The 27,256-nt window shown below is 39.8% G+C and overlaps 1 protein-coding gene across 9 annotated transcripts in view; it reads right to left on the minus strand.

Moving 5' to 3' along the window:
• The window catches only part of SPDYA (speedy/RINGO cell cycle regulator family member A), a 40,166-nt gene that overhangs the window by 1,158 nt on the left and 11,752 nt on the right, over positions 1–27,256 (minus strand). For 4 of the 9 annotated variants that reach the window (XM_003827140.4, XM_055108105.1, XM_055108106.1 and 1 more), the window contains 2 exons: positions 20,463–20,634; positions 9,339–9,636 (listed from right to left, as the gene is read on the minus strand). In XM_003827140.4, coding sequence (XP_003827188.1) covers positions 9,339–9,636; positions 20,463–20,634 — 470 coding nt within the window. Of the gene's footprint in view, positions 1–433; positions 6,857–9,338; positions 9,637–20,462; positions 20,635–27,256 lie in introns of those variants that run through there. The other 5 variants (XR_008624394.1, XR_008624395.1, XM_055108108.1 and 2 more) reach the window with 3 other exon arrangements.

Genomic DNA, 27,256 nt, shown 5'->3' on the forward strand with positions numbered 1-27,256 from the left:
TGTATCTGTCCATTTTAAATACATCTTATAATGGCTTGTTTATGTCTTAAAAAATAATAAGGAAATCTGGGTTACAGTAAATAATGGGGGGAAACTTAAGAATGATATAATCACCTTAAAAATTGTAACAAAAGATGTAACAGCTCTTGAATCTCTTTTATCCCGTCAGAATCTTTTTAACCAGCTTGAAAGAACATTAGAATTATTCAGTGTTACTACACAAATTAAATGTTTGGGGGCTGGGCACAGTGGCTCATGCCTTTGGGAGGCCAAGGCAGGCAGATCACCTGAGGTCAGGAGTTCAAGACTAGTCTGGCCAACATGGCAAAACCTTGTCTCTTCTAAAAATACAAAAATTAGCTGGTTGTGGTAGCGGGCACCTGTAATCCCAGCTACTTGGGAAGCTGAGGCAGGAGAATCGCTTAAACCTGGAAGGCGAAGGTTGCAGTGAGCTGAGACTGTGCCACTGCACTCCAGCCTGGGTGACAGGGCGAGACTCCATCTTAAAAAAAAAATGTTTGGGGAATACATTTTGGAAACATGAATTAATTACAAATGGGACTTATTATTCATAGGCACCAGTTATTTAGCATTTACCACATACCATACATTGTTTTGAAAACTTTATATATGTTTTTCACTTACTATGGACAACTTATCTTTCAGGTTATCCATATTTTACAGATAAACAGTGACTTAGAGTGATTAGGTCGCTGTTTAAATATAGATGTTTTATAGGTTTTTAGTTGTGTGTGTGTTTTTTTTTTTTTTGAGACAGATTCTCATTCTGTCACCCAGGCTGGAGTGCAGTGGCGTGATCATGGCTCATTGCAGCCTCAATCTCCCAGGATCAAGCAAGCCTCCCGCCTCAGCTTCCCATGTAGTTGGACTACAGGCACATGCCACCACGCCCAGCTAATTTTTGTGGATTTTTTGGTAGAGACGGGGTTTGTCATGTTGCCCAGGCTGGTCTCAAACTCCTAAGCTCAAGCAGTCCTTCTGCCTTGACCTCCCAAAGTGCTGGGATTATAGGTGTGGAGCCACCATACCCGGCCTGTTTTATGGGCTGTAAAATAGTAATGCCTTGGAGGGTAAATGCTACCATTCCTAGATTTATCTCTTAGGCTAGAAGTATTTAAAATTATACATGTGTGTAAATTTTTTATTAAATAACATATTATAGAACGTAGAACATTTTAAAGTAAAATCTCTGCCTTTTTAGAGTTTACAGTCTATGATAGAGCTTGACATTAATCACACAGATGTAAAACTAAAACTGTTATAAATTCCCCCCAAAGAAGTACAAGGTACTATGAGTAACCATAATGGGGGACTTTGCCCTAGCAAGTGACAATTGAACTGAGAACTGAATGCTAAGTAGGAATTAACTACAGCAGGGAAAATGGGAATAAAAAGTGATGCTGGGGTAGAGTGGAAAAGACTGGATAGATAGATGGGGATGAGGCCATGCAAGTTCTCATATGCCCGTGAAGGAATTGATGTATCCTAAGAAAAATGGGATTCCATTGAAGAATTTAAGTAAGGGGTGACATGTTTAGATCTGTGTTTTGAAAATCACTCTGGCTGCATTTAGACAAGTGATTGAATCAGGAGCAGAGTATTCTGGTGGTATATTTCTGTATGATAACTAGCTGAACATTTATATAATAATGATGCCTTTATAGCTTTTATAACATTTCCAGATACAGTTATACATTGCTTAACAGTGGCAATACATTCTGTTAAATGCATAGTTGGGCAGTTTCATCATTGTGTGAACATTACATAGTGTACTTACACAAACCTAGGTGGTATAGCCTACTACACACCTAGGTTATATGGTATAGCCTACTACTTCTAGACTGCAAACCTGGATAGCATGTTACTGTACTAACTACCATACGCATTTATAAGACAATGGTAAGTATGTGTGTATCTAAACATAGAAAAGGTACTGTGTTGCACTACAGGGCTATGATGTCAGTAGGTGATAGGAATTTTTCAGCTCCATTATAATCTTTCCTTCCTTCCTTCTTCTTTTCTTTTCTTTTTCTTTTTCTTTTTTTTTTTTTTTTTTGAGACAGAGTCTTGCTCTGTTGCCCAGGCTGGAGTGCAGTGACACAATCTTGGCTCACTGCAACCTCCGACTCCCAGGTTCAAGCAATTTCCCTGTCTCAGCCTCCCGAGTATCTGTGATTACAGGTATGTGCCATCACGCCCGGCTAATTTTTGTATTTTTTTAAGAGACAGGGTTTCACCATGTTAGCCAGGCTGGTCACAAACTCCTGACCTTAAGTGATCCATCCACCTGCCTCGGCCTCCCACAGTTCTAGGATTACAGGTGTGAGCCACCATGCCCAGCCATTATAATCTTAGGGGAACACCATCCTGTATGCAGTCCCACCTTGAGTGAAATGTCATTATGTGGCGCATGACTATATAGAAGCTCTGAAGTGTTTGTTTGTTTTGAGACAGAGTCTCGCTCTGTTGCCCAGACTGGAGTGCAATGGCATGGTCTTGGCTCACTGCAACCTCCACCTCCTAGGTTCAAGCAATTCTCCTGTCTTAGCCTCCCAAGTAGCTGGGATTATAGACACACGCTCCCACGCCTGGCTAATTTTTGTATTTTTAGTAGAGATAGGGTTTCACCATGTTGGCCAGGCTGATCTCAAACTCCTGACCTCAGGTGATCCACCCGACTCAGCCACCCAAACTGCTGGGATTACAGGAATGAGCCACTGCACGTGGCCTGAAGTCCATTTTTTAATTCCATCATGGAATACTCCCTTTTCTTCTACCCTTCTATTTAGCTAGTAATGAAATTATGTCATTCATTTAATGCTTTGAATGCCTATTTTGTGTCAATCCCCAATTGTCTACTTTGAGAAGGGGCTGGCTTAAGAGCCAAGAAAAGTTCTGCCCTTCGCTCCTGTTTCATGGAGAATACTTTGTTTCTGTTTGGCACATGGTGCTCAGTAGATGTTGAATTGAACAAGACCTTTTTAACAGTATCCATTCATTTCCCCTCACTTCCCTTTGTGTGTGTGTGTGTGTGTGTGTGTGTGTGTGTGTGTGTGTGTGTGTAGTTTTCTTCTATTTCTCTTCTTTTTCTTTGGTAGTTGTCCATTCTAGTCAATCAAGGCCCAGCTTAAGCTCTTTCTTCAGCCTTCCTCCAAACAATAAGTATGTTTACAGTCTGGTTTATGGGACAGATACCTTCTAATGTTAGCCTTCTATGTCTATGTCTGGCTGTCCTGTAAACTAAAGATTTGAGACTGACTGAAAACTGTCATCCCAATGCCTTCCAGAGGCCCTACCTTTTATACCCAGTAAATAGTCACTAAAACTTTCCTGATATCTTTAAACCTACACTGGATCATGTTTTTGTTTTTGTTTTTTGAGATGGCATCTAGCTCTGTCACCCAGGCTGGAGTGCAGTGGTGCAGTCTCAGCTCACTGCAACCTCCACCTCCCAGGTTCAAGCAATTCTCCTGCCTCAGTCTCTGGAGTAGCTGGAATTACAGGCATGCACCACCACCACGCCTGGCTAATTTTTCTATTTTTAGTAGAGATGGGGTTTCACCATGTTGGCCAGGCTGGTCTCGAGCTCCTGACCTCAAGTGATCTGCCCGCTTCAGCCTCCCAAAGTGCTGGGATTACAGGCGTGAGCCACCATGCCCAGCCAAGGGTCATGTATTGTTTTATCTGTTGACTTGGTTGTTCTAGAGGGAAATTTAGGTATATATAGTATATAGTTCTGCGATTGTGGGAGGCTTTCATTTTGAACTTCATATTTTCAGAGGCAGTGGGAACTTCTGAAGTTTCTATGGTCATGTAAAAGGTATTTTAAGTTAATCTGTTAGTGGTGTCTATGAGAATTTAACTGGAGGAAAAAACTGTTAAATCAGAGCTTTCATAGTAATACATATATAAGGTGATTAATCGTAGAAAATGAGCAGACAGGTCGGGCGCGGTGGCTCACGCCTGTAATCCCAGCACTTTGGGAGGCTGAGACAGGTGGATCACCTGAGGTCAGGAGTTCGAGACCAGCCTGACCAACATGGTGAAACCCTGTCTCTACTAAAAATACAAAAACTAGCTGGGCATGGTGGAGCATGCCTGTAATCCCAGCTACTGGGAAGGCTGAGGCACAAGAATTGCCTGAACCCAGGAGATGGAGGTTGCAGTGAGCTGAGATCGCACCATTGCACTCTAGCCTGGGCAACAAGCAAAACTCCATCTCAAACAAACAAAGAAAGAAACAAAATATTATGAAAGAACAACCAGATAAGCTGGTAATTCATTGGATGCAGAGAGAAAATTTATATATCGAGACTTTTTGACTTACAATGGAGTTATGTCCCAATAAACTCTTGTAACTTGAAGATATCATTAAGTCAAAATGCATTTGGGCCAGGTGCAGTGATTTACATCTGTAACCCCACCACTTTGGGAGGCCAAGGTGGGAGGATTGCTTGAGGTCAGGAGTCCGAGACCAGCACCAGTCTGGGCAACATAGGAAGTCTCTACAAAAAAAAAAAAAAAAAAGCTGGGCATGGTGGCACATGCCTGTAGTGCCAGCTACTCAGGAGGCTGAGGTGGAAGGATCACTTGAACAGAGGAGGTTGAGGCTACAGTGAGCTGTGATCACATCACTACACTCCAGCCCAGGTGACAGTGCAAGATCCTGTCTGGTGGGGGAAAAAAAGCATTTGGCTGGGCACAGAAGCTCACTCTTGTAATCCCAGCACTTTGGCAGACAGAGGTGGAGGATTGCTTAAGGCCAGGAGTTCATGACCAGCCTGGGCAATGTGAGACCCCATCTCTATTTTTTAAAAATGTTTTTATTTTATTTTTTTCTTTTTTGAGATGGAGTCTCACTCTGTTGCCCAGGCTGGAGTGCAGGGGCATGATTTTGGCTCACTGCAACCTCCGCCTCCCGGGTTCAAGCAATTCTCCTGTCTCAGCCTCCCGAGTAGCTGGGACTACAGGCACCCACACCATGCCCAGCTAAATTTTGTATTTTTAGTAGAGATGGGGTTTCACTATATTGGTCAGGCTGATCTTGAACTCCTGACCTCAGGTGATCCACCCGCCTCGGCCTCCCAAAGTGTTGGGATTACAGATGTGAGCCACTGCGCCCAGCAAAAAATATTTTTAAAAAGATGCGTTTAATACAGCTAACCACCGAACATCACAGCTTAGCCTAGCCTACCTTAATGTGCTCAGAACACTTACATTAGGCTACAGGTGGGCAACATCATCTGGCAATGCGGTACACTGTCGAAAATCAGTTGTTTACTCTCATGATTTCATGGCTGCCTGGAAGCTGCAGCTCACTGCCTCTGCCCAGCATCAAGAGAGACCATGATACAGCTTTCCACTGAATGTGTATAGCAACCATAGGTAAGTCAAGGACCAGCTGTATTTTCAAACTTCTGTCTGCTATTCAGAAGACCCTTCCCTTAATTCTCTGGGCAAAACAGGACTCAGTCAATGCCCAGCTAATATCTTACTTTGAAAAACCTTCACCAAACCTCTCACCCCACAGAATTAATTCTGAAATCTTTTGTGCTCCTCAATGTTGATCATATACTTAGCACAGCCCTTATCACATTATTAACTTATATGCCCTAATTATACCTTCATTAAGTGTAAGAATTTTAAACCTGGGTGACTAGAACAGTGGTAATGACAAAAATAAGTAAGAAAATTCAAAGAAGGATTTATTTCTGAGGAAAAATTATTTGGTTTTAGATTATTTAACAGTTGTAATGTTACATGCCTCCCTATATGATCCAGGGCTAAAGCTTGGCATATTTTTTTTCCCTTGGCTTCACTGTAAAATCTCATGGGTCCTCAGATAATACATAATATATATCTATGTTTCACATGGACCAGCCCAGGTGTCATAAAGCTTACAACAGCATACAGTAAGGAGAAACAATAGTAGTTTAGTTATTATAAAAATATGTTATATATTCAGATAGAACTGGGTTCCCATCTTGTTTCTGTTATTGTTTTACCTGGTAATGGTGTGACTTTTCTGAGTTTGTTTTTTCATCACTAAAATGAATATAATAATGCCACTTCAAGATTTCTTAGGGGGTTGGATGTTAAATGAGATTAAGTATCTAGCGTGTGATTGGTGATTGTGATGTATATAAATATGTAAAGAATGCTTCATCTAAAAAAAAAGAATGCTTCATCTATCCTTCCCAAAAGTCAGTTTTTTTTTTTTTTTTTTTGAGACAAAGTTTTGCTCTTTTTGCACAGGCTGGAGTGCAGTGGCACCATCTCAGCTCACTGCAACCTCCACCTCCCAGGTTCAAGCGATTCTCCTGCCTCAGCCTCCTGAGTAGCTGGGATTACAGGCATGTACCACCACACCCAGCTAATTTTTGTATTTTTAATAGAGACAGGGTTTTACCATGTTGGCCAGGCTGGTCTGGAACTCCTGACCTCAGGTGATCCGCCCCCTCTTGGCCTCCCAAAGTGCTGGGATTACAGGCACAAGCCACCGTGCCCGGCCCCAAAAGTCAAATTTTTGACAGTATTTTTACCCCACCTTGTCAAATTGAAAAATATTTTGTTCTTAATAAATGTCATAAACATGTTTATCTAAAACTTTTATTTGAATGTGTTGTTTTTAACAAAATAAATTTTAAGGTAGGAAAACATGTCTTTACCTGCAAATTGAGTTGTTTGCTTGTGTTTGAAAGAAAGGTGGAAGCACTGATCACCATCTATGCTAAGTTTCGCATAGAAGTCTAAAGCAGAGCATAAACTTTTTGTGTCTTTCTTGGAGAATGCTGAATTCAGTTTTTGCAACCACATACTATCAGATGATTCCAACCTTAGGTGGAATGGAGGAAGAAAATTTTGCTAGTAGAGGTCACTAAATCAGCAGCTGTTTAGGCAGTGAGAGACTCATCCCACTCCTGTAGCATCGTGTGTCCCTATTATCCTGCACTCTCCCCTCTACTCCCAGTGAGCTCACTCTCCATTAAAACTATTGGAGGAAAATGAATGTATATTTTTACTGGTAAAATATGTGTACAATCAATACTTTTCCTTTATATTGCTTACACTCTGACATCCTGAAACAAAGAGTTTTACAGTTAACCATGGGTTAATACTCAGAATAAAATGGCTATGGGTAAATACTTGTTCCTTCCTGTATAGGACCTATAAATCCTAAATCATGGCTTTCGCCCAGTGAAAGGATGAAAGCACACAGTTCCTTCTACAACTCCCCTAAGTTAATACGCCACTTTTCATCCACAATCCCTCAAAGACCTTTATTTTTTCTCCAAAGTATACTGACTGGCACAGCCCCTTCTTCCCCAGGTGCACTCAAATTTCCTGTTGAGATGTCAAGGCCTATACTGTGGAGTGTTATTACTGTTGATATCTACAGTGGTTGGTCTGAATAAAATATGTATAACTGCTTCTGTTTTGCTTTCTGTAAATATCTGTTCAAATTCTTGGAATTCTCTCCCAGCTCACTTCATGTAGCCTTTCATCAGGGACTTAGATCTTAATGCTTTCGCCACCTCCTTAGTAGTCTGCTAGAAGGCTTCCGTGGCAGCTTATTTTCACTGCCAACAGCAGGATTGCATCAAAAGGGCAGTAGACCATAATATTTAGGAATTCAGGCTCTAGTTTGGAGTCAGAGACCTGGGTTCACATGTCACTCCAGCTCCTTGGGCAAATTATTTAACTTCTCTAAGCTTCAGTTTCCTTATCTGCTGAGTGGAGGTATAGTATTCACCCTAAAGTTGGCTGTGAATATTAAATGATATTATGAATATAAAATGCATTATATATTGCTTTGGACATTGTAAACATTCAGTAAAGCTTACCTATTATAAGGATCAAAGAGTAAAGGAAGCTGGGAAAGGAGGGATGCTAAAAGACAATTTTTTAAATAGATGGGGTCTTGCTATGTTGCCCAGGATGGTCTCAAACTCCTGGCCTCAAGTGATCCTCTTGCCTCAGCATAATAAAAAATATGCCTGAAGGTGTTGAAAAGGAAGAGACTATACTGTCGTGCAAATTTGTTGAGTGATTACTATGGCCAAGAAATGGAACAATGACTGAGGCATAACCCCTACCTTCAAGAATCTTAGAGTCTAGTTTCTCCTTTAGTAAAGCTTCAGTAGCCACTATTAATATCTTTGTGGTAAAAACAAATAGGTAAAATTTTGAAATAATGCAGGTGTGTTAATTTCTCATGATAGAATTAGAAAGGACCATGAAAAATCTGTCCACCCTGTCTTGAGATGGGTGAAAATCTGGAAGGCTTTGTAAGTAAAAAGGATCACTGATAGTAGAATATTATTCTAGTACTATTTCTAGACATTTCTAGAAAAGAAATGTCAGATAATACTATATATAAAAATAATTTGGGTGAAATTATGGTGCAGTTGTATTTTTTCAGCTAATAAGGTTCTTTTCTAATTAATACACTATTGCTGAAAGCCACTTAAATCCCAACAAAATGAAATATATAAAGAAATTATGGTACTTATACCATGTCAGAATTAAAAATCAGGTTTTGGGCTGGGTGCGGTAGCTCGTGTCCATAATCCCAGCATTTTAGGAGGCCGAGGAAGGCAGATCACTTGAGGCCAGGAGTTCGAGACCGGCCTGGCCAACATGGTGAAATCCCTCACTACTAAAAACACGAAAACTATCTGGGCATGGTGGCACATGTCTGTAATCCCAGATACTTAGGAGGCTGAGGCATGAGAATCACCCGAACCTGGGAGGCGGAGGCTGCAGTAAGCCGAGATTGTCCCACTGCACTCCAGCCTGGGCGACAAAGTGAGACTCTGTTTCAAAAAAAAAAACAAACAACAACAAAAAAACCTGGTTTTGGAGGACTCAATAATGACATGGGAAAATACTTCATGGTAAAAAATGAAAAAAGCAGGCCTAGATATATAGTATGGTTCTAATTTTGTTAGAAAAGTATACAGAAGGAAACCAATAGTTGGAAGGTGAGATTACAAGTAAATTTATTTTCTTCTTGAAACCCTTTTGAATAAAATAAACATTTCAAAAAAATGATTCAGGCTCTTAAAATACTGAGGCTTATGGTGCATTAGTTTTCAACTTAACATAGGTCACATTAAAAATCTGTTTAGGTGGGTCACCACAAAACAGATATGGACACAAGACAAAAAGTAACTGAAAGGGGAGAAAGTTTCAAGATTAATTTAACTCATATTGTTGGAGTATATAAATTATTATGTATCCCTGCCAGCAAGGACTGACTAGAGCTCAGTAAACAACATGCATAAATCTAATTCTGGCATATTACTAAATCATACCTTCAGAACCGGTATAAGCTTGAGAAGGATCACCTATTATGTCCATTGACAGTGAGTTGTATGAGTCCTGAGAATGTTTTTCTGTCACCCCTGCTGTATGACTGGATAAAGATGATGATGAAGACAATCCCAGTCTAACATATCTTCTTTTTTTACCACAGAGTGAACAATCTACTGGTGTGGCACTAGGTCCCCGGGGCAGCTGAACTTCATCTCTGTTGTAGTTTCTGACAGCTCCACTGTGATGAACAGAACGTTCTCTTTGCCAGATATAATGGGTTGGTGCAATGGCCATAACCTATAATAGAAAGCTAACTTTTAGAATTTTAGTAATATTTCAAAATTTACTAAAATTGAGTTCAAAACTTACAACTCAAGAACAACTGTCTCTAAAGTGAAGATAAAAATCCAAATTGCTGATTTAAAAAACAAAGCACTTCCAGATAAGGCAATATTACTAAAAAGTGACTCATTGCTTGGATCTTTAAGACAATAATTGACAAAGTAAATTATTTTAAACAGGAAATAGGACTGAAGCAATCTTCCAGGTTGTCAGGGTATTTATTTTTTAATTCTGAATATTCTAAGTTTGGGAAAGATAATACAGTTACTCCAAAACAATATGTAATTCTTAACTTTGGAATGTATTGGGTTAAAAAAAGTTAATTGGCCGGGCGCGGTGGCTCACGCCTGTAATCCCAGCATTTTGGGAGGCCGATGCGGGTGGATCACAAAGTCAGGAGATCAAGACCATCCTGTCTAACACGGTGAAACTCCGTCTCTACTAAAAATACAAAAAAATTAGCCGGGCGTGGTTGTGGGCGCCTGTAGTCCCAGCTACTCAGAAGGCTGAGGCAGGAGAATGGCGTGAACCCGGGAGGCGGAGCTTGCAGTGAGCCGAGATCGCGTCACTGCACTCCAGCCTGGGCCACAGAGAGAGACTCCGTCTCAAAAAATAAAAGTAAAAATAAAAATAATTAAGGTTCCCAGCTATGTGTGTTATGGTAATCTTAAAATGTCTGCAATTATGACAAGAGATATGGTGAATAAGAACATAGGTAAGTTATTTAACCTCGCTGTTCCTCAGTTTTGTCAGCATGGAGATAATAAATGTCTATTTTAGAGGGTTGCTGCGAGGATCAGATGAGGCATTATTTATAAAGCCTCACTATCTGCCAGGCATTGTTCTATAAGGTTTGTTAAATAAAACATGGGCTTTAGAGTCAGGGTACACTTGGTTTCTTACCCTGGCACTGCCACATGCTAGCTGTATAATACTGGGCAAGTTATTTAACTTTTCTGGGACTTAATTTCTTCATCTCTAAAATGGGCATATCATCTACTTCACAGGATTATTCTGAGGACTAGATGAGTAAAATCATCACATAGTGAGGATCTGGCAAATGACAATTATTTAAGTCAAGCTGGGGAACTGTACATATGTGCTAACCTCATGAAATCTAAAACTTCTAAGCATTCTAAGCAAAAGTCTTTAGTTAGTCATCAATGACCCAAAGTAAATGAGAACTGTAACATTCGAGAGCTAGACAGAGCCTTATTAATTGCCTAGAGCAGTGATTTTCAAAACATTTAGAAAGTCCGGGTGCAATGGCCCACTCCTGTAATTGCCACCATGCCCAGCTAATTTTTGTATTTTTAGTAGAGACAGGGTTTCACCATGTTGGCCAGGCTGGTCTTGAATGCCTGACCTCAAGTGATCCACCCTCCTCGCCCTCCCAAAGTTCTGGGATTACAGGCGTGAGCCACCTCGCTCAGCCAAAAACTGTTATTTTTGCAATAAGTTCATCATGGTCTCTCCACATACTAACCCACCTAGGAAAATACACAATCATGGTTATTTTTAAATATGTCTACATATATTTATACACATATAATCATATAATTAGAATTTTACTGTGATAAGTGAATTAAAAATAAAACTGTACCAGGGTCAAGAGAGCTAGATTTTCATCTTAATTCTGTTACTCTGGCAGGTGCAGTGGCTCACACTTGTAATCCCAGCACTTTGGGAGGCTGAGGTGTGCGGATCACTTGAGGTCAGGAGCTCGAGACCAGCCTGGCCAACATGGTGAAACCCCATCTCTACTAAAAATACAAAATTAGTTGGGCATGGTGGCGCATGTCTATAATCCCAGCTACTTGGGAGGCTAAGGCAGGATAATCGTTTGAACCTGGGAGGTGGAGGTTGCAGTGAGCTTACACCTTGCCATTACACTCCAGCCTGGGTGACAACAGTGAAACTATCTCAAAAAAAAAAAAAAAATCCGTTACTTCTATGACCTTGGGCAAATTACACAACTTTCTGGGCCATAGGGTGTCTTTTATATGAGAAAACAGGTCACTTTCAGTCCCCCAATGCTGTGATTCTATGAAACGGACTTCTCTGAAACACTAGTAGCAGTTGATGTACTAGAAACATCCCCCTTTTTTACTTTATCTTATTCTTTTATCATTTTTAGTGATTGGGGGGTGCCTTGGGTCAGTGTTCCTAAAATTTGATACTTGGCCCTCTGTTTTTCTGTGTATATACTCTACCTGTCTGTGATCTCAAGAGGTAGTATAATATAGGTGTTAAAAGCACTGACTGTCAAAACCAACCCAGTCAGCTTCTCTGCCTGGCAGGGAGGAGAATGGGGAGGAATGGGGAGCAGACAGGGATAGGCATGAAAAAATTAAAAAAAAAAAAAAAAAAAAAAAAGCACTGACTCTGGAGTCAGACTGCCTAGGCCTGAATACTGGAGTGCTGCTTTACTTATTGTGTGTCCTTGGAGAAGTCACTTAACCTCTCTGTTCCTTAGTTTCTTATCTGGGATTACCTAGCTAGATCTAAGAATTGTGAGAGTTAATAATACATGGGCAATACTTAGAACAGTGCCTGGAAAGTTCTTAAAAAGTATTAATATTACTTTGACCTTGAATCTCTTAAATACTCGAAGCATCATTTATACGTAATGACTTTTACCATACCTGTTGACCATTCATTTAATTATATCCAGTTACTGCCTTACATTCATGTCTATATACCAAATTCCTTATCTTCCCAAAGAATCCAGTTTGCTTCTGTAGGCTTCCCTATTTCCATTATGGAACCCATTACTCTTCCTGTTATATAGATTTGAAACTTACAGTTCCCTCTCCCATGTACCCAATATCCAACTGGTTACCAGGTAATGATAATTATAATTTTTTAACATTTCTAACATCTGTTTCATTTTCTTCAGCACTGCTATCAATTTTCTTCACAACCTTGTTTCCAGCTATAGCAAGTTTAGCAGTTTCCAATACATTCCCTATATTGGATCTCTTTTGCACACTGTCATTGGATTATTCTGTCAAAACACACTACTTATCTCATTGCTTTCTAAATTCCTAATCTGGAATCAAGTAATAGATAGTGAAGAACTCAGCTATGATGATATTGTGGCATCTTGGCCAGAGTATTAACGGGAATAGAGAAAAACTTCTTGATTAAATTGCTACCCTCCATGATGCATGAAAGGGGCTGGAAGTGTAGTCTAACTCTCTCATTAGATAGGCATCCTCCCTAATGTGTGAACCAGTTTAGAAATTAAGTCATCACCAATGTAAATAAATCCCACCTTAAAGGAGTTGTTGATAAGATCATCAGGTAAGAAGATAAAATCAGAATAAACAAAGAAATAGTCCACTCTTTTCTGGAGAAGCCCTATATATACTTTCCAATTTAATCACACCCCATCTCTTTCCAAAAAGGAATGAGGCAGCTGAGAAAAAAGGGGAAAAAATTTCATTGAGCTTAGACCCAAAAGGGAAATTTCGATTAAAAGAGGAAAGCAGACATGCCAGTAATAAAATGTAATAGAGTTGATGTGGTCAAGGATAATACCTGGCTTTTAGCTTCTTTGCAGCCAAGATTAAAAAAAGAAAAGAGACAATTAAAAAACTCACTATTTGAAAAGACAGCACATGTTCTTTCTTATGTCAGTGGTGTGTAATTCAAAGAGCACTAAGTTATTAGTATCTGCTACTTATTAACTTCATGGCCATGGACAAATCACAATCTTACTAAGCCACAGTTTTTGCATCTGTGAAATGGAGGGAATACTGTGGCTATTTAATTCCCAAGACAAGAAATAAATGCATTTTCTAAACTAACCAATATGAGAGGTTTATATGGAGGCTAGATGTCACAGAAAAAAGAGAACACTAGGAAGTCATTAGATGTTCTGGCTCTGCAACTTCTATGATTTTGAGTAAATCCTAGCCTCCTTGGTCCTCAGTTTCATTAGCTGTGAAATGAGGATGCCACCACCCTCACAGCTATTTGTGTGATAATTTCTGTAAAAGTCATAATTTGTAAAGCACTGTGCAAATGTAAAGTATTATTATTATAAGCTAGTTTGTAGCTACTATCTTAACTTGAGGTTCTTTTAGGATATGGGACTAAAGAAATGTTTCGTTTGGCAGTATGCCAGGCTTTCAGTAACAAATGTATAGAACAGTTACATTTTCAACAGTATGTCTTGCTATTTCAGGAATGGGAATGGGGTGATATAATACTTCTTTACAATAAACTCCCAGGGCACTGAACTTGGTGTGTTATTCATAAAGTAGTTGTCCAGTGAACACTTAACAGAACAGGATAAAATCTACTAGGCAGTTACCTTTTCTATATGCCTACAGGATTCAAATGTACCTTGTTGGAACAGCCAAAAAACAGCTTCTCTATCTGCCACTGGAGTAAGCGGCAGTGCAAAGTGAGCTCAGTGAATAATTATTTTATAGTTTATTGTTTCCCTATTTAATGGATAAGAAGGTATGAAAAAGAATTGGAAGTTCCATTCATTTGATCAGTCAACAAATATTTATTGACTACCCACTATGTGCCAGGCACTGTTCTAGGCTCTGGAGATAGAATAAGAACAAAATAAGGCTGGGCGCTCATGCCTGTAATCCCAGCACTTTGGGAGGCTGAGGCAGGTGGATCACTTGAGATAAGGAGTTTGAGACCAGCCTGGCCACCATGGTGAAAACCCTGTCTCTACTAAAAATACAAAATAGCCGGGCATGGTGGCGCATGCCTGTAATCCCAGCTGTAATCCTAGCTACTTGGGAAGGCGAGGCAGGAGAATCGCTTGAACCCAGGAGGTGGAGGTTGCAGTGAGCCAAGATCACGCCACTGCACTCCAGCCTGGGTGACAGAATGAAACTCTGTCTTAAAAAAAAAAAAAAAAAAAAAAAAAGGTCAGGCACTATGGCTCACATCTGTAATCCCAGAACTTTGGGAGGCCAAGGTGGGAGGATTGCTTGAGCCCAGGAGTTCAAGGTTGCAGTGAGCTATGATTGCACACTGCAGCTGGCAGCCTGGGTAACAGAATGAGACCCTGTCTCAAAAACAAAAACAAAACAAAACAAACAAATGCAAAATAAAGACCCTGCTCTCTTGGAATCTGTATTTTAGTGGGAGGAAATTTATTAACAAGATAAATAAGTAAAAAGCAGTGTGTTACATGATGGTTGAGTGCTATGAGGAAAATTGGAACTGAGAAAGGGAATACAGAGTAATAGTGGGAGGAACTACTTTTAATTTTAACAGCTTTGAAATGTAATTAAAATACCTTAGAATCACCCAATTGAAATGTACAATTCAATGATATTCAATATATTCAGAGTTACACAACCATAACCACGGTCAATTTTGAAGCATTTTCATCACTCTATAAATAAAGCAATCACACTCCATTTTCTCCCTTCTCTCAGCCCATAACAACTACTCATCTACTTTCTGTCTTTGAATTTGTCCATTCTGGACCTTTCATATAAATGGAATCATACAATATGTCGTCCTTTGTGACAGGCTTCTTTTATGTAGCATAATCTTTTCAAGGTTATCTGCGTTGTAGCTTGAACCAGGTACTTCATTCCTTTTAATTGCCAAGTAATATTTTATTGTAGGGATATACCTTATTTTGTTTATCCATTCTATCAGCTGATGGACATTCAGGTTGTTTGTACTTTGGCTATTATGAATACTGCTATGAACATTCATGTTAAAGTTTTTTGTGTGGACATAGTTTTGTTTTTACCCTTTGGCATATATAGCCAGGACTAGACTTGCTGGATCATATGGTAACTCTATGTTAACCTTGTGAGGAATTGCCAGACTGTTATGCAAAGCAACTTCCCCATTTTACATTTCCATAAGAAGTGTATGAGAGTTCCAATATCTCCACATCCTCTCCAATACTTTTATTTTTGTTTATAGCCATCATAGTGGGTGTGAAGTAATATCTCATCGTGCTTTTGATTTGCAATCCCTGACAGCTAATGATGTTGAACATCTTTTCGTGTGTGTGTGTGTGTGTGTGTGTGTGTGTGTGTGTTTTAGCAATTTGCATACCTTCTTTGGAGAAATGTCTATTTGGATTATTTGTAAAGCTCTTTATATTTCTAGATACAAGACCCTTATCAAATAGATGACTTGCAAAAATTTTTTTTCATTTTATAGGTCATCTCTTCACTTGGTATCCTTTGAAGGACAAAAGGTTTTAATTTTGATGATGTCTATTTTATATTTTCTTTTGTTACTTGTTACTTTTGGTATCATATCTAAGCAACCTAATTCAAGGTCACGAAGACTTACCCCTATGTTTTCTTCTAAGAGTTTTATGGTTTTAGGTTTTACATTTAGGTCTTTGATCCATTTTGAGTTAATTTTTATATATGGTATAAACCAGAGGTTCGGCTTCATTCTTTTGCTTGTAGATATCCAGTTGTCATAGCACCATTTGTTGAAAAGACTATATTTTCCCCATTGAATTTTCTTGGCACCCTTGTCAAAATTCAATTGAACATAATTGTGACGGTATATTTCTGGACACTTCTATTCCATGGAGGGAGATACTACTCTATATAAGGTGATAAGGAAAGGTCTCTCTGAGGTGACATTTAAGCAGAATCCTGAACGTAGTTAGGAAGTGAAGCATACTGATATTTGGGGAACAACATTCCAGGTTATGGGAATAGTAAGTGCAAAGACCATGAGATGGGAGTGTAACTGGTATCTTAGAGGTAAGGAGGCCGGTGTAGCTTGAGTGGAAGAGCAAAGATATGAGATGAAATCAAAGAGATAAGGGAGGAGGGCTGATAGACCATGTAGGACCATGACAGGGACTTTCTCTTTTACCCTATGTAAGGCTGGAAGACACTGGAGGCTTTTGAGTAGAGAAGTCATGATTTGACTTACCTAAAAAAAAAATTACTCTGGCAGCTGTATGAAGAATAGATTATAGCTGCATATGGTGGCTCACACCTGCAATCCCAACACTTTGGGAGGCCAAGGTGGGAGGATTGCTTAGGCACAGGATTTTGAGACCGGCCTGGGCAACATAGCGAGACCCCATCTCTACAAAAAATAAATTATCTGGGCATGGTGGCACATGCCTGTGGTCCCAGCTACTTGGGAGGCTAAGGCAGGAGATCGCTTGAGTCTAGGAGGTTAAGGCTGCAATGAGCCATGATCTCACCACTGCACTACTGCCTGGGTAACAGAGTAAGACCCTGTCTTTAAAAAAAAAAAAAAAAAGGTGGGGGTGGGAGAGACTATTTGGAAACTTATGCCAGTAATCAAGGCAAGAGGTGACAATAAAAATATAGTATTAGTGGTGGAGGTGGTGAGAAATGGTAGGATGCTGGATATTTTTTCAAGGTACAAATATAAGAAAAAGAAGGGTAAATGGAAATAATTTTTTGGCCTGAGCAACTAAAACAATAGAGTTGCTACTTATGAATATGTGGAAGACTGCAGGAGGAGCAGATCTGGAGGTCTGTGTCAAGGAGTCAGGAGTTCAATTTTAGGCACGTTAAGTTTGAGGTATCAATTAGACAAAAAATACCAACAGGCGATTTGGTATGCAGATCTGGAATTGGAAGAAATTATTAGTTGTTAGTGTTAAAGCCTTGAGAGTGAATGGGGTCACCTAATAAGTTAATACCAATAGAAAGGAGAAGAGATCCTAAGTCTGAGCCCTGGGGCACTCTAATGAAGTTGGTGAGGTGAAAAGGAACTGGCAAAAATGACTGAAAAAAACCTGGTATCCTCAAAACCAAGTGAAGACAGTGTTTCAGGAAGAAATGAGGGATAGTGTCAAATGCTGCTAAATTGAGTAGATTGAGGAATACAAATTAACCTTGGGATTTGGCCATATAGAGATATTTGGTGGCCTGACAAGTTTCTACAGAATGATAGGAAAAAGACTTTATATAACAGGTTCAAAGAGAATGGAAAGAACAGAAGTAGAGATAGAATACAAGCAATTCTTCAAGGAGTTTGGTTATAAGGGAGGCAAAGCAGAGAAATGTAGTGGTAGCTGGGGGATAAAGTTTTTGTTTTTGTTTTTATTGATGGATATCTTAGAGCAATTCTATGTTCTGATGGCAGTGATCCAATAAAATAAAAAATGTGAAATGCTGGAAAGGGGACAATTACTGGAATGTGATGTCCTTGAGAAAGCAAGAAAAGATGAGATCTAGTGCACAAGTAGAGGGAATGGATTTGGATAGGAGCAAAGATCGTTCTTTCACAGTAACAAAGGGAAGGCAGAATATAGGGGTACGCATGTAGGTAGGATAGACGATAAGATGTGAGCACGTGGACAGTCTGTTCTACTGCTTCTCTTTTCTCAGGAAAAGAGAGTAATGCATGATTGTTGTAATTGAAGTGTGAGGACAGAGATGGGAGATATTAGAAGTGTACTAGATTTTTTACTTCATTACATTTACAGTTTATTGTTTAGACAATAGATAAGCAAATAAATAATTACAAATTTTATTCAGTGCTACAGAAGGAAACAAAGTATTGTGATAAGGATAATGGAATTAAATTCATTTAAATAAGGTGACCTTTTTGAAGAGGAAAAACAAGTTCCATTAATTTTTTTAAATGTTGCTAAATTTTAAAATTATGAAAAAGCATTAGGAATAATATAACAAACATCCATATCCCTACTGCCTAGAATTAATAGATGTAATACTGCTATTTTTGCTTCAAGCCTTTTTTATTTTTATTTTTTGGGACAGGGTCTTGCTCTGTTGCTGAGGCTGGAGGGCAGTGGCATAATCATGGCTCACTGGAGCCTGAATCTCCTGGGCTCAGGTGATTCTCACACCACAGCCTCTCAAGTAGCTGGGACTACAGGTGTGCACCACCACGCCTACCTAATTTTTTGTATTTTTTGTGGAGACAGTGTTTTGCCATGTTACCCAGGATGGTCTTGAACTCTTGGACTCAAGTGATCCAGGCCACCTTAGCCTCCAAAAGTGCTGGGATTACAGGTGTGAGCTACCATGCCTGCCTGCCCTTTTTAAATTAAAAGAAATAATATCGTTTCTGGTATGTATTTACTAAGTGCTCACTAAATCAATGTATATTAATGAATAAGTTAATTCTATCAAATCTTAAGATTTGCAAGTATATCAACATTTATCAAATTTTTCTTAACTAATACTAGAGCTTACAGTGACCACTGCTTTCCATTTAATTTTCTACTCTAGAATTTTTCTGTGGTTTGAAATACTGACTTTATTAAAAACCAGAACATTTGGTAAAATAACTGATTATTAAATTTTTAGTGTCTTGCTGATTTATCCTAATAAGATTTGGCATTAAGGAAACAATATATTCTTTGTGAAAAGAGTTATGATTTTAAAGAATATTTAAATTGTATGCCATTTAATATATGTGTTAAATAGTGTTTCAATTTTGGGAACCTGAAATTTCACATACTTTATTGAGCAGAAATTATTATTCAACTCCAGTGTTATTGTAATCCTAAATAAGATATTTTGGTTTGTTCATATCACCCTTTTTCAATATATTGATGATCCTTTAGACAGAAGAAATACACTAAAATAAAAGTACTTACTATAAGCCGGGCACGGTGGCTCACGCCTGTACTCCCAGCACTTTGGGAGGCCGAGGCGGGCGGATCACAAGGTCAGGAGATTGACACCATCCTGGCTAACACGGCGAAACCCCGTCTCTACTAAAAATACAAAACATTAGCCAGGCATGGTGGCGGGCGCCTGTAGTCCCAGCTAATTGGGAGGCTGAGGCAAGAGAATGGCGTGGACCCGGGAGGCGGAGCTTGTAGTGAGCAGAGATCGCACCACTGCACTCCAGCCTGGGTGACAGAGCAAGACTCTACCTCAAAAAAAAAAAAAAAGTACTTACTATAGAAGTAGGCTGCTCTGAAAAATAGAAATGACAATTTGTTTGTTTGTTTGTTTTTGAGATGGAGTTTCGCTCTGTTGCCCAGGCTGGAGTACAGTGGCACCATCTCAGCTCACCGCAACCTCTGCCTCCTGGGTTTAAGTGATTCTCCTGCCTCAGCCTCCCAAGTAGCTGGGATTACAGGCACCAGCCACCACATTTGGTTAATTTTTGTATTTTTCTTTTTCTTTTCTTTTCTTTTCTTTCTTTCTTTTTTTTTTTTTTTTTGAGATGGAGTCTCGCTCTGTCGCCCAGGCTGGAGTGCAGTGGCGCGATCTCTGCTCACTGCAAGCTCCGCCTCCTGGGTTCACACCATTCTCCTGCCTCAGCCTCCCGAGTAGCTGGGACTACAGGAGCCTGCCACCATGCCCGGCTAATTTTTTTTGTATTTTTAGTAGAGACGGGTTTCACCATGTTGGCCAGGATGGTCTTGATCTCCTGACCTCGTGATCTGCCCGCCTCGGCCTCCCAAAGTGCTGGCATTACAGGCGTGAGCCACCGCACCCAGCCTAATTTTTGTATTTTCAGTAGAGATGGGGTTTCACCATGTTGGCCAGGCTGGTCTCGAACTCCTGACCTCAGGAGATCCACCCGCCTCAGCCTCTCAAAGTGCTGGGATTACAGGCGTGAGCAGGGCTTGCCCGGTTGACAGTTTTTAGTTATGGTGATAATAAGACAGCAACATTGTAATACACAAGTTGTATTCATGGTAATGATCAATGGTCTACTCCACATATTAGAAAAAAAAAAAAAAACCCCAGAATACCAAAACATTAGAAGCACGTTAAAAAACAAGGATAATAAGATAAACAGAAAACAAAGATTACATATATAAAGCATTTTAAAATTCTTACCTCCTCACAACATCGCCTGCTTACAATAGCCCTATAGTCAATTCTATCCCAGAGCTGGTCCCTTAACTTTAAGAAATTAGGGAACAATTTTCTCCAGTTTTTCCCTAAAGCCCATGGAAAAATTTCATACTTGGTTTCTTCTTCATCTTCTTCAACTGTATTAGCCAGATACCTAACAAAGAAGATCACAACCCAAAAAAGAAATGGGTAAAGGACAGAAACAGGTAGTTCACATACACCAAGACATAAAAGTGGTTTATAAACACATGAAAGGTGTTCAATGTTAATTAAAGAAATGCAGTTCAAAAATAGAGATACATGTAGTTAATTTTACCTTGTTGAGTTCTAGGTATTTCTTATTCCTACAAATCTTGAGCTTTGTTCTGGGATGCAGTTAGTTACTTTGAAATAGTCTGATTCTTTCAGATGTTGCTTTTATGATTTTTTAGGTGGATCTGGAACAATGTTCAGTCTGGGGCTAGTTATTCCTCACTACTGAGGCAAGACCTTCCTGAGTACTCTTCTCAATGCTCCATGAATTATGAATCTTTTCAGCCTGGCTGGTGGGAATAGCCACTATTTGCAGCCGTATGTGAATGTTAGGCAGTATTCCTCCTAATCTTTTCTTAACATCTTTCCTCAGATTCAGGTAATTTTCTTATACACATATGAAACTCAGCATTCTGCTGAATGCTTGATGGGGACCAGGCATGCACAGAAGCAGGAAAACATGACTCATCATAAGGCGACTAATCAATCAAAATCAACCCCAAACTGATACCCATGGTTGACATAAAAGATAAGGACACTGAAACAGTTATAACTATTCTGTATGTTCAAAAAGTTAAGTAGACATATTGAAAATGTACTTTTAGAGATGAAAACTACAATGTGTACAATGAAAAATACACTGATTGGGATTAATGGCAGATTAAATACCACAGAGAAAACATCTGTGAATTGAAGACACAATAGAAAGTATTCAAGATGAAATACACAGAGAAAAAAGAAACAAAAATCATAAACACAGGATGAGGGCCGGGCGTGGGGGCTCACTCCTGTAATCTCAGAACTTTGGGAGGCCAAGGTGGGCGGATTGCTTGAGGCCAGGAGTTCAAGACCTGCCTGGCCAACACAGTGAAACCCCATCTCTCCTAAAAACACAAACATTAGCTGGGCGTGGCGGCCTGCGCCTGTAATCCCAGCTACTTGGGAGGCTGAGGCAGGAGAATCACTTGAACCCGGAAGGCAGAGGTTACAGTGAGCCACTGAGATTGCAACACTGCACTCCAGCCTGGGTGACAGGGGGAGACTCTGTCTCAAAAAAAAAAAGAAAAAAGAAAAAAGAAAAAAACAAGAAAAAATAAACAGAGCATCAGTTTGATGTGGGACTTCAAGAAACAGGCGGAATTGGAGACTCTGAAGGCCAGTATCAATAACAATGAAGGATTCTTTCAATGCCCTGTAATCTGAATAGGGCAGACAGAAAATGAGGTGGACAGAAGACATTTGAAGGAGTAACAGCTGAAAGTTTTTGAAATTTAATAAAAACTATAAACCTACAAAGAAGTTCAATGAACCTCAAAGCATATGAAACATGAAGAAAATTAAACCAGTGAACACCACAATCAAATTGCTCAAAACCAGTGATAAAGAGTAAATCTTAAAAGTACTCAGAGAAAAAAAAAACCATTAGATAACACAGGCACCATGATTAGGATGGGGTAGATTTCTCATTGGAAATAATACAAGTCTCACAGATGACTTTCCAAGAAAAACAGGCAACTTACAATAAAAATATTACAAAACACATAAGGGAACAAGGTACCGAGAACAGTAACAGACCCTGAAATCTGCAAGTAATGGAACAGACACAGAATGTAAGAATAACTATTTCCAGTAAAGATAATATGATACATGGAAAAGTATATTTGAAAAAGAAGAAAATAGAACTTTTATAAATGGAAAATTTTATAATGAAATTAGCATATTAGACATAAGCTGAAGATAAAATTAGTGAACTGAGAGATAAATCTAAATAAATGATCTAAAATGCAGCCCAAAGAAACACAGATAGAAAATAGCAAAGATTGGCCCGGCTCGGTGGCTGACGCCTGTAATCCCAGCACTTTGGGAGGCTGAGGCGGGTGGATCACGAGGTCAGGAGATTGAGACCATCCTGGCTAACACGGTGAAACCCCGTCTCTACTAAAAAATACAAACAAATTAGCCAGGCGTGGTGGCGGGCGCCAGTAGTCCCAGCTACTCAGGAGGCTGAGGCAGGAGAATGGCGTGAACCCGGAGGCAGAGCTTGCAGTGAGCTGAGCACTCCAGCTTGGGCGACAGAGCGAGACTCCATCTTAAAAAAAAAAAAAAAAGAAAGAAAAGAAAAAAAGAAAATAGCAAAGATGGGGATGGGTCCAGTGGCTCACACCTGTAATCCCAACACTTTAGAAGGCTGAGGCAGGTGGAGTGCTTGAGCTGAGGAGTTCGAAACCCAGCCTGGGCAACATGGAGAAACCCCATCTCTACAAAAAAATACAAAAAATTAGCTGGGTGTTGTGGTGAATGCCTGTGGTCCCAGCTATTCGGGAGATTGAGGTGGGAGGATCCCTTGATCCAGGGAGGTGGAGATCGCAGTGAGCTGAGATCACACCACTGCACTCCAGCCTGGGCAACAGTTAGACTGTCTCAAAAAAAAAAAAAAAAAAAAAAAAGAAGGAAAGAAAGAAAAAGAAAATTTCAAAGATAAGTGATGGGGAAGACCGAGCGAGGCATAACAAGTTTAATTGGTTTCAAAAGGAGAAAAAGGAGATAGCAGAGGAAGAGAAATATTTGAAGAGACAGTGGATAGAATTTTCTGAGTTGTCTGTTGAAAGGCATCAATCTTCAGGCCAGGCTCAGTGGCTCACGTCTGTAATCCCAGTACTTTGGGAGGCTTAGGCGGGTGGATTACCTGAGGTCAGGAGTTTGAGGCCAGCTTGGCCAATATGGTGAAACCCTGTCTCTACTAAAAATACAAAAGTTAACCAGGCATGGTGGTCTGTGCCTGTAGTCCCAGCTACTTGGGAGATTGAGGTGGAAGGATTGCTTAAACCTGGGTGGCAGAGGTTGCAGTGAGCCAAGATGGTGCCAATGCACTCCAGCCTGGGTAACAGAGCAAGACTCCATCTCAAAAAACAAAAACGAAAAACATCAATCCTTAGTCTTCAGAAAGGTTACCAAATCCCAAGTAAGTTATTAAAAAGAAACCAGTGCCAAACACCAAAGAAAAAGAGGTCTTAAAAGCAGCCAGAAGGCCAGGTGTGCAGCTCATGCCTGTAATTCCAGCACTTTGGGAAGGATGGCTTGAAGTCAGGAGTTTGAGACCAGTCTGGGCAACATGGCAAAACTCCATCTTTAAAAAAAAATAAAAAATAAAAAATTAGCCGGGTGTGGTGCTATGTGCCTGTGGTCCCAGCTACTCAGGAGGCTGAGGCAAGAAGATCACTTTAACCCTAGAGGTAGAGGTTGCAGTGAGCCAAGATCATGCTGCTGCACTCCAGCCTGGGTGACAGAGTGAGACCCTGTCTCAAAAAAAAAATTAAGAACCTCCTATATGTTAGTAATTGAAAGATGAAATAAAATGTTATATGTTCCTTGCCCATAAGGAGCCTACAATTAAGTAAACAAGGCAAGTAAGTATGAAACAAATAATTGTGAAAGGTAATGTGGAAGAATGATAATAGAAGTTCAGAGTCTTATAAGAATACACAGAAAGGAAACATTATAAGACTGTATAGAAAGGAAAAGAACTTGAGCTTTAGAACTATGGCTGAGAAAATATTTAACGAGGAGAACTATTGAGGCCATACAAAAAGTATGATTAGTCTTAAAATGGAAATTATAATTCATGTTATTTTTAATATGGAGCTTACATAATACAACATGCAATACAACCTTACAGATAATTGTATTGCATAAACTCAATAGTGCTCTACTGGTAATAACTTTATAAAACAAGTGAAACGAATTCAATTTCAGGCATCTAGTAAGATTTAAACTAAAGCTTCTTTTGGTTTCTTTTTAATTCTCAAGTGAAAAAAACCACAAAATAAATTTTGCATCAACATAGATACAATACAATACTGAGATATATAAACAGCAATTTAACTTAGTGGTCAATGGCTGAATTTGGTCATTGATAACCACTCCTGAGTTTGTGCCCCTGCTTTGCTGCTTACTAACTTGTCTGTTCTTAGAAAGTACTTAATCTTCCTCTCAGTTTCCTCATCTGTAAAATGGGGATAATAAAAAATTTATTTCATAGGGAAAATTAAATGAGTTAATACTACATTAAAATTTTTTGTGGTGCCTTGCACATAGTACTCAGTATTACCTAATACTATTATATTTAGCAATCATCCTAAATTTTGAGTTCATTTTTCCCTGTGCACTGGAAAATATATCTCCTGAATACAAGTAGAAATCAGTTTCTTTGGCCGGGCGCGGTGGCTCACGCCTGTAATCCTAGCACTTTGGGAGGCCGAAGCAGGTGTATCATGAGGTCAGGAGATCGAGACCATCCTGGCTAACACAGTGAAACCCCATCTCTACTAAAAATACAAAAAAAATTAGCCGGGCGTGGTGGCATGCGCCTGTAGTTCCAGCTATTCAGGAGGCTGAGGCAGGAGAATTGCTTGAACCTGGGAGGTGGAGGTTGCAGCAAGCCGAGATAATGCCACTGCACTCCAGCCTGGGCAACAGAGAGAGACTCTGTCACAAAAAAAAAAAAAAAAGAAAGAAAGAAAGAAAGAAAGAAAGAAAAGAAAAAGAAAAAGAAAAAGAAAAAAGAAATCAGTTTCTTCTAGTCCTGTTTTTTTTTTCTCCTGACAGCATCTTGCTCTGTTGCCCAGGCTGGAGTACAGTGGTGATCATAGCTCACTGCAGCCTTGAACTCCTGGGCTCAAGTGATCCTCTTCATCTCAGCCTCCCAAGTAGCTGGCACTACAGGCACATGCCACCATGCCTGGCTAATTTTTTTATTTTTATTTGTGTAGAGACTTACTATGTTGTCCAGGCTGGTCTTGGACTTCCAGCCTGAGGCAATCCTTCCGCCTCAGCCTCCCAAAGTGCTGGGATTACAGGCATAAGCCACTGTACCCAGCCTAGTCCTATTTCTTTAATAACTCTTTGATTCTGAATTAAATACACTTTGAGTAAAAACTTTACCTTCAGTGCTGACAGCTATTGTGGTATTCAACTTAAATATTTTTTATATGTGTTCTCTAGGTAAACACTTAAAATTATATTCATATGGCCGGGCGTGGTGGCTCATGCCTGTAATCCTAGCACTTTGGGAGGCTGAGGCAGGCGGATCACTTGAGGTCAGGAGTTCGAGACCAGCCTGGCCAACATGGTAAAACCTCATCTCTACTAAAAATACAAAAAATTAGTTGGGTGTGGTGGCGGGAGCCTGTAATCCCAGCTACTTGGGAAGCTGAGGCAGGAGAATTGCTTGAACCCGGGAGGCGGAGGTTGCAGTGAGCCAAGATCGCGCCACTGCACTCCAGCCTGGGCGACAGAGTGAGACTCCATCTCAAAAGAAAAAAAATATATATATATATATTCATGCATTCCCAACTACAGCATTATATCCAGCTATAGGGTAGAAAAGGAAATATACTCTTTTTTTTTTTTTCTTTCCTGAGACGGAGTCTTGCTCTGTCTCCCAGGCTGGAGTGCAGTAGTGTGATTTCGGCTCACTGCAACCTCCACCTCCCGGGTTCAAGCGATTCTCCTGCCTCAGCCTACCGAGTAGCTGGGATTATAGGTGCCCACCACCACGCCCAGCTAACTTTTGTATTTTTAGTAGAGACAGGCTTTCAACCATGTTGGCCAGGCTGGTATCGAACTCCTGACCTCAGATGATCCACCCACCTCGGCCTCCCAAAGTGTTGGGATTACAGGCGTGAGCCACCGTGCCTGGCCAGAAACATATTCTTAAATAATACAAATTCCAAATGTATTCTGACCTATAGATTGGAAAACCATTTCACAGATCACAATGAATATAAACTAAAGTCAATGGAAGAATTGGAAAACAACTGTATTCCTTTGTCACAGCTCAGTGTGTTTAGTAAAAGAGCCAGTGAATACCAATGGTATCAAATATGAATAATGACTATGTTATAGATATACGTCCACAAAGACTATGTTTACAGCATTTTCCACAAGTTGTTCAATGTAAAAGGGCAATGATTATGGTGATTTTTACTATATATTAATTGAAAATTTCAGAGAATATTCTGGTTTTAAAAAATATCTAAGTCACAAAGAGGAGAATTTGGGATAATTTATATGGAAGCATTCTGAAAAATGTAAAACATGCAATACAAATTGAAGAGGAATACTCCAAGAAATCTTGGCCAGGCGCAGTGGCTCACACCTGTAATTCCAGCACCTTGGAAGGCCGAGGCGGGCAGATCACGAGGTCAGGAGATCAAGACCATCCTGGCCAACATGGTGAAACCCCGTCTCTACTAAAAATACAAAAATTAGCTGAGCGTGGTGGCACGTGCCTGTAATCTCAGCTACTTGGGAGGCTGAGGCAGGATAATCACTTGAACCAGGGAGTCAGAGGTTGCAGTGAGTCAGGATTGTGCCACTGCACTCCAGCCTGGCAACAGAGCAAGATTCCTTCTCAAAAATAAATAAATAAATAAAAAAGGAAATCTTAGGCATAGAGCATGATAAGTGAAAAAAACATAAAAATATCCTATTAAAGTAAAAAACATACAGCATTTATACAGGAA

The sequence above is a fragment of the Pan paniscus genome, chromosome 12 (genome assembly GCF_029289425.2).
Source record: "Pan paniscus chromosome 12, NHGRI_mPanPan1-v2.0_pri, whole genome shotgun sequence".
Taxonomy (NCBI): domain Eukaryota; kingdom Metazoa; phylum Chordata; class Mammalia; order Primates; family Hominidae; genus Pan; species Pan paniscus.